Consider the following 7,560-nt stretch of genomic DNA (forward strand, 5'->3'; position numbering starts at 1 on the left):
AGGCCATACTGTGTAGAGAGAGATTAGAGAGAAAGGAAGGATTGAGAACCAGAACTAAATCCTTATCCAGCACAGGTCTGGGTCCCAAGCCTCTGTCTCCAGATCTCAGAGTCACAAGCCTGGTGCTGAACTTGATCCTCATTGTCTTAAGTCCTTAAAGGATAACAGCAAACATTGTCCCAGCTCAAGACCCTGTGGGTAAGGGGCGTAAGTGGGAGAAGTAACCTGGGTTAGTGACAAAGCTAGGGATCTTCAGCGTATCTCTCCTGAACTAAGCAGCAGTGAGGACATTAAGCCCACTGAGTCCCTTCTGGAGGAAGGAGGTATTAGAAGATGGTTAGAGGAGAAACAGGATCCCTGGGAGAGGGCAGGGGATACTTCCTAAGCTAGATCTTGCAAAGGCCAAGACTTAAGAGTCCAAGTCAGGAGATAATTGGGGATCACTGAGACAAACTGGTCTGGTCTAGACTCCTGTCAGATGGGAGAAAGCCTTAAAAGGCATAAGTGAAGAGCTGGGAGTTCGTTGTTAACAGTAAGAACCAATTACAGTATTGGACCTGGGAGGTACCAGTGGGAGGCAGCAGGGATATAGGGTGAGTCAACAGAGATCCTGACCAGGTTAAGTGACCTGGCAGGAGGGGAGGCATGGTGATCAAGGCTTCAGCTTGGGTGACTCAGATATGCTGGTACCATGAGAGAAACTGAGAAGAAACTGTATGTGTAGTAGAGGAGCAGAGGTCACTTAATCAGGCTTCCTCCTTTAATCCATTATACCTCTAAGACCCTTTGGAATGGTTTCAGCTCTCTGGTCCAGTCAAGAATCCTGAGTGTTTTATTTTGTAAATATGTAAACTGAGGCACAAAAAAGGAAATGATTTGCCTATGGTAATGTTAGTGTCAGTGTGTGAACTTGCATTTGGGTCTCTTCCCTAGAGCAGAGTATGCCAGGTTGGACAAGGATGGACAGATAGGCCATGCAATAGGGGCTTAAAGCCATGAGCACCTGTCATAGGAGCTCATCTATCACCTCTAGTGAAGGAGACAAGGAAACAAAAGAAGCAAGGAGGCTGGCACTCTGGGGGATAGGAGGCAGACAGGCTTGGCTAAAACTAAACTTGGGGATTATCAAAGGTTTCACTTGGCTAGGATTTCTGTCCCTCAGTGATGCTTAAACACACACACACACACACACACACACACACACACACACACACACACCTGTAGCTTCCTGGAGAGGGATCTGGTCACCAGTGGGCTGGGCTGGGTATAAGTGCTCACTTGGCCCAGCAGGTACCTAGCAGATAGATATTCCAGGTGTACCTCAAAAATACCTCTTTAGGAATGATAGCTATATACCTAACTCTATAGTGTGCCGCTACCCACTTGGTAATACCTCACTTTTTTCTGGGCCTCAGTTTCCTTAGGGTAAAGTAAGTTTTTGCTTTGTTTTCTCTAAAGTGCTTTTTAAAGTTCGTTCCAGTTCTAATCCCTGGATTCCTGTTCCCCTCCAAGCCTTCTCCCAGTGAACCCTCATGAACACAGGATTTCTGGGCACAAATCTCTATTTAAATTGGTCACAGCTGACCTTTAGTAGGTTCAACCAATCCAAGAACTTTGGCCAGTGGTTGAGGTTTAAAACTGTATAGGATTTCCTTAGTGATCAAGCTGGGGGGGGGGGAGATATTCCCCAGTCAGACTCTGGACCCTGAAAACTGTTCAAAGGATGGGGGTAGAAAGGCTAGAGAGTTTGAGGTTGTCCTAGAGCCCCAGTGCTGAGCATCATGCTCTAGAAAGGAGGGGGAAAGGGGAGAGGGGAGGGGCCCCACCCACCTGGTGAGGTCATGGGAAAGCAGCCCTGGCCCAGACACCTGGGGAAACCCGTTTCCTGGCTGCTTCCCACGCTAGTCTCCTGGGAACCAACTAAGCCAAGCCCCAAGCAGGGAGCCCCATACCTGCCCCCACCCCTGTTCAGTTCCCATCACATTGTCCTATGTGGTCCCAGCCCTCACCTGTCAACCAAATCTTAGTTCCCAGGCCATCTATCTATGCAGGAAGCTGTTGGGATTTGAGAACGGTTATGAAGGGGCACTGGGCTGACAGCTCCAGGAAACAACAGAGACAGCAGCTTCAAAACAGAAGGTTTTATTTGCAGACTGCACTGCTCTACCTTCTAGGCTGTGACCTTGAGGAAAGGGATGACCCCTACCCCTTCCTTCACTCTAATTTGCAGTTCTTCCCCCTCCCTTTGCAAGGCCTTGACTCTCACTTCCTGCCTGACTGCTGGCCCAGCCTGTTTGAGCAGTACCGAGGGAGCCTAGAGACCCAGTTCTTCCCAGGGAGCAGCCCCGCCCTCCCTGGCCTTGGGGCTTGAGGGCAGCCCAGGTGTCAGCCTTCTCCACAGCTGCCCATCTCCTGCTCTCTTTCTCCTTGTCTTCCTCCTTTCAGGCCCAGCCCTCTACTCTGCCTTCGGTTGAACCTCTTCAAACCTTGCCTTCTGTTCCCTCTCTCAATTTCTTACTGGCCTCTTACCTACTCCATCTCAAATCTCTCCAAATCGAGGCTGGCCACCTTCCAGTCCTCCAAGATGACCAGCTGTTTCTCTTGTTCCCTGTCACATCTGTGCAAGGAGGGGATGAAGACCACCACAAGGGGTCCTCATTCAGCCATGTTGACCTGCAGGGGACCATGAAAGAAACTGAGAATTGCATCTCATGTTGCTCAGAGATGGTTGATACTGCCAGGATCATTTCATGAAAATCCAAGTGCTGGGATTTTCCTGTGGGCCTTGACCAAAGAAATCCAAATCAGAGGGCCCATTAGGGCCTAGGCTCTCCCTGGCTTATCAGAGTGGGCATCTAGAGACCCACATCCTCTGTGTTCAATAGGGAACTGAGTACCAGCGACTGTCCAAGCCCTGCCAGTACCCCTCAAAGGCCCGGTGGCCCAGGTTCCAAGTCTTGGGCCTCCAGCCTAGGGCTTGCACTGCCACAGCTGCTCAAACAAAGCAGAAGAATTTCTTCCAGCGGCAGCGGGACAGGGTGCGCACCCCTTTTGCGTTCAGTTTCTTCTCCAGGCGGGCTTTGTGCTCAATGGCACTCAGAATGGCCGAGTCAAACACCTCTTTCAAGTTCTTTTGCGTCAAGGCAGAGCACTCAAGGTAGCAGCAAGCCCGGATCTTCTCGGCCAGACCCTGGGCTTGGGGCTGGGGCACTGGGCCCTCCCGACCTCCTTGGTCCAATTGAATTAGTACATTGACATCGTCCCTGAGGTCGGCCTGGGTGCCCACCAGTAGCACAGGGGCCTGGGGGTTGTGAGTGCGAATTTCAGGCAGCCATTTTTCTGTGATGTTCTGGAAGGAGCTGGGCTGTACCACGCTGAAGCACGCCAGAAAGACGTCGGTATCCGGGTAGCAAAGGGAGCGAAGCCGGTCGAAGTCCTCCTGGGTGGCAAGGTCAAGTCGTTAGCAGGATTACTCCCTCCACATGGAACGAGAATCTGCTTCTCACTTGGAGATAGAGACCCGAAACTCCTAGAGCTCAAGGCCTGCTCCATCCCCACTCCATCCAGGAACCCTCCCAGCTTCCAACCCCTTCTCCCGGAGACCAACAGAGGATACACCCAACTTCTCACCTGCCCAGCTGTGTCCCAGAGCTCGATGCGCACGGGGGCTCCATCCACCAGGACTTGCACTGCAGGGGCGGGGAGGGAAAAGCATGAAGTTAGGCATAGCGGCCGTGTCGCTCCAGGCCTCACCGGCGCCACCTCCGGGCCTCCTCCCGGTGGTCTTCCGTGCCCTCCCCCCAGTTGTGGAGTGCATATCCCCACCCTCAGTCTCACGGACTCCGGGGCCGTTGAACGTACCGGAGAAGGTGTCCAACGCCGTGGGCCGGTAGCGCGCAGGGTACCCATTGCAAGTGTAGCTGACGATGAGGCTGCTCTTGCCCACCGCGCCGTCGCCCACCAGCACGCACTTGATGCCCAGCTCCGGGGGTGAGCTGCGCCGCCGCGGAGGAGGGGTCGGGGCCCGGAGCGGAGGCGGCTCGGCCTCACTCAGCTCCCGCGGTGGCATGGCCGGCTCCCGGGGCAGCAGAGGGGCCAGCCCGGACCTGGCTGCGCGGCGCTCGGGGAAGCCGATTCTGCTGGCTGCAGCTAAAGACTGGTCCAATTTGGGCTCGCTGGCAGAACGCTAACAGAAATATACATTGGGCCCCGCCCACCTCATCTGCATGTCCCTAGGGCCCGGACCCCGCCCTCTGGAGCCTGGACTTGGCTAGGCAGGGCGCCAGTGGAGGCTAAGCAATCGCGCAGAGCATCCAGAGGAAGAAAGGGATGCGAAAACCAGACACCTCGTAGGTACAAAGACAAAGAACTGGTGTATGATTATACCAGGACCGAAATATTTTGGTAGACCCGTGTTAGTAGGAAGAAGCAAACTGCGGAACACATAATACAGCATGTTCAAATTAAACACATCAGATTAAACCTTTTGAGGTTAAAAAAACTTGTATACATATTGGTATGAGTATTAACCATACCATCAGTAATTTTATTAATACTAATGTGAGGTTTTTTGTTTTGGGGGGGAGGGGGTCTTTTTGAGGCAGGGTCTCCCTGTAGCCCCAGCTGACCTCAATCTCATAGAGATACACCTGCCTCTGCCTCCTGAGTGCTGGGAATAAAGACATGTACCACCAGGCCTGGCTAATTAAAATGCTTGTAAAAAGGATCTACTTGGAGAGGGGTGGAGGCTCAGGCTGTAGTTTTGAGTGCCTGCCTAGCATGCATCAAGTTACGAGGATTCCCCAGTATCTGGTGGTGCACTCCTGTAGTCCCAGCACCCTGGAGTAGAGGCAGAAGGATCAGATATTCAAGGCCATCTTCAGCTGCTCAGATAGCCCGAGCCACCCTAGGCTACAGTGTGAGACATACATACACATATACATTACCCAGGCTGGTGAGGTACCTTGTGGCAGAGTCCTTGCCTAGCACACATGATGCCTAACACATCAAAAATTTAAATACACAAATCAATAAATTATTCCTTTTTCCCTGCACTCAGGAAGCAGAGTCAGAAGATCTCTGTGAGATGGGTCAGCCTGGTCTACATAGCGAGTTCCAGGCCAGTTAGGGCTACAGGGAGACAGACCCTGTCTCAAAAAAAAAAAAAAAAATCAACAAAATACAGATAGATGATGAGGCAGAGGTAGAGAAACTCAGTTGTGAGCATGGCTGGCTAGGAATGTTCTATCCTTCCTTCCCCAGAAGAGCTTCCTGTAGACTCATCAGAAGGCAGGCTTTAAACACCTTCATTCTCTGCTGAAGACAGGCCTAAGAGACCAGTGGGGAGGCTCTTCAAGGACAGTTCCCATTTGAATATTTTTATTTTTTGGTCTTTTTGAGACAGGGTCTCCCTGTAGCCCCAGCTGTCCTGGAACTCACTATGTAGACCAGGCTGGCCTTGAACTCACAGAGATCTGCCTGCCTCTGCCTCCCGAGTGCTGGGATTAGAGGTGTGTGCCACCACGCCCAGATCCCATGTGAATATTTTATAAATCCCCAAAGTACCTAATATTATCTTTGTTATCATGAAAAGGACATAATAATTACCTATTTGCAAATGCTGTTCTGGGCCACCTATTGTCCTTGCCCTAAAAGGAATTTACAGACTCATACAAGATTTCCCAGATAGTCCTAGGAAGGTTACTTCGAGGCCTAATGCTAATAATTTAGTCTCTTTATTGCAGCCACACAAAGTGATACCAGGCCCAGAATCCTTTCTCTTATCCCCAAGGCAGAGAGTTTCATCTCAGCCTCTTTGTAGATCACTGAAAACTTTCACACAGGGAATCAGACATTCATGAGTTTGAGGAGGGAGAAAATTGGGAAGGGATAGGAGGTGAATACTAAAAAGACAACTAACGCTCTCAAAGATTTTCTAGTATAGAAATCCATTAAGTCTAGCCTGATTTTGTGGCACACATCTGCAATCTCAGTACTCAGGTAGCAGAGGCAGCAAGACTGCCATAATTTAAACCAACCTAGTCTACATGGTGGGTACCAGGACTACATAACAAGACTCTATCTGAAAAAGCAGCAAAAGGGCCAGGCATGGTGGCATCCATTTAGTCCCAGCACAGAGAGGCAGCGGCAGAACTTTCTGTGAGCTCAAGGCCAGGCTGGTCTATATAGTGAGTTCCAGGACAGCTGGGGCTACAGGAAGACCCTATCTCAAAAAAATAAATAAATTTAAAAAAAGGAACAAAAGGCAACAAAGGGGCTGGAGCTGATAGCTTAGCTGTAAAGAGCACCTGCTGCTCTTGCAGAGGACCTAGGTTCAGTTCCCAGCATCTACATAGTGGCTTACAACTGTCTGTGACTCCAGTTCCAGAGAATGGATGCCCTCTCTGGCCCCTGAAAGCACCAGGCAGGCACATGGTATACATACATACATGCAGGCAAAGCACTCATACACATCAAATAAAAAGAAATACATCTTTAAAAAATTCCAGAGCTGGGCATGGTGGTTCATGCCTTTAATCCCAGCACTTGGGAAGAAGAGGCAGGTGGATCTCTGTGAGACTGAGGCCAGCCTGGTCTTCATAGTGAGTTCCAGGCTAGCTGTAGTTACAGGGAGATCCTGTCTCAAAAAGGAAAAAAAAATTCCAGCTGTAGTAGACACACCAGGAAGATCCTTGAAAGTTCATGGCCAGTCTGGCATAAATATTCAATTCCCAGACCAGCTGAGGGATAACATAGATCTTTTAAAAAGGGGGGGGCGGGGTGCCGGGCGTGGTGGCACAGGTCTTTAATCCCACCACTTGGGAGGCAGAGGCAGGTGGACCTCTGTGAGTTCGAGGCCAGCCTGAATTCCAGGCCAACTGAGGCTACAGGGAGACCCTGTCTCAAAAAGACCAAAAAAAAAAGAAGGGGGGGGAGCTGGTGGTGATACATGCCTTTAATCCTAGCACTCAGGAGGCAGAGGCAGGTGGATCTCTGTGAGTCTGAGGCCAGCCTGGTCTATATAGCAAGTTCTAGGCCAGCCAAGGCTACACAGAGAGACCCTGTCTCAAAAAAAAAAAAAAAAAAAAAAAAAAAAAAAAAAAAAAAAACCCTAAAAAGTCCTGGGCTTTAAAGCATTGCTAACTTGGGGCTGAAGAGATGGCTCAACACTTAAGAGCACTGGCTGCTCTTGCAGAAGATATGGGTTCAGTTCCCAGCACCTATGTGGAGACTAACAACAGTCCATAACTCCAGTTCCAGGGGATCCAATACCCACGTCTGACCTCCACAGGCACTGCACACATATGGCACACTTACATGTAGGCTAACACCCATACACACACAATACAAAAAAAAATAATAATTTTCTGACTTTTATTTTATTTTGTCTTTTTGAGTCAGGGTCTCTCTGTAGCCCCAGCTGTCCTGGAACTTACTATGTAGACCAGGCTGGCCTCAAACTCACAAAGATCCACCTGCCTCTGCCTCCCAAGTGCTGGGATTAAAGGTGTGTGCCACTATGCCCAGCTTAATTTTCTGACTCTTAAAATTTATCTTCAC

At 50.1% G+C, this 7,560-nt stretch overlaps 1 protein-coding gene across 1 annotated transcript; it reads right to left on the reverse strand.

The window, feature by feature from the left end:
* Nucleotides 1-2,179: 2,179 nt before the first annotated feature.
* On the reverse strand, nucleotides 2,180-4,137 carry Rhov (ras homolog family member V). Its single transcript, XM_008846778.1, has 3 exons — nucleotides 3,862-4,137; nucleotides 3,631-3,689; nucleotides 2,180-3,439 (listed from the first exon to the last, which is right to left on the reverse strand). Exons 1-3 carry the CDS (start codon nucleotides 4,067-4,069, stop codon nucleotides 2,996-2,998), a joined length of 711 nt encoding a protein of 236 aa, XP_008845000.1. The 5' UTR covers nucleotides 4,070-4,137; the 3' UTR covers nucleotides 2,180-2,995.
* Between the last annotated feature and the right edge of the window lie 3,423 nt (nucleotides 4,138-7,560).

Source organism: Nannospalax galili, unplaced genomic scaffold (genome assembly GCF_000622305.1).
Source record: "Nannospalax galili isolate Female #2095 unplaced genomic scaffold, S.galili_v1.0 scaffold342, whole genome shotgun sequence".
NCBI classification, from domain to species: Eukaryota; Metazoa; Chordata; class Mammalia; order Rodentia; family Spalacidae; genus Nannospalax; species Nannospalax galili.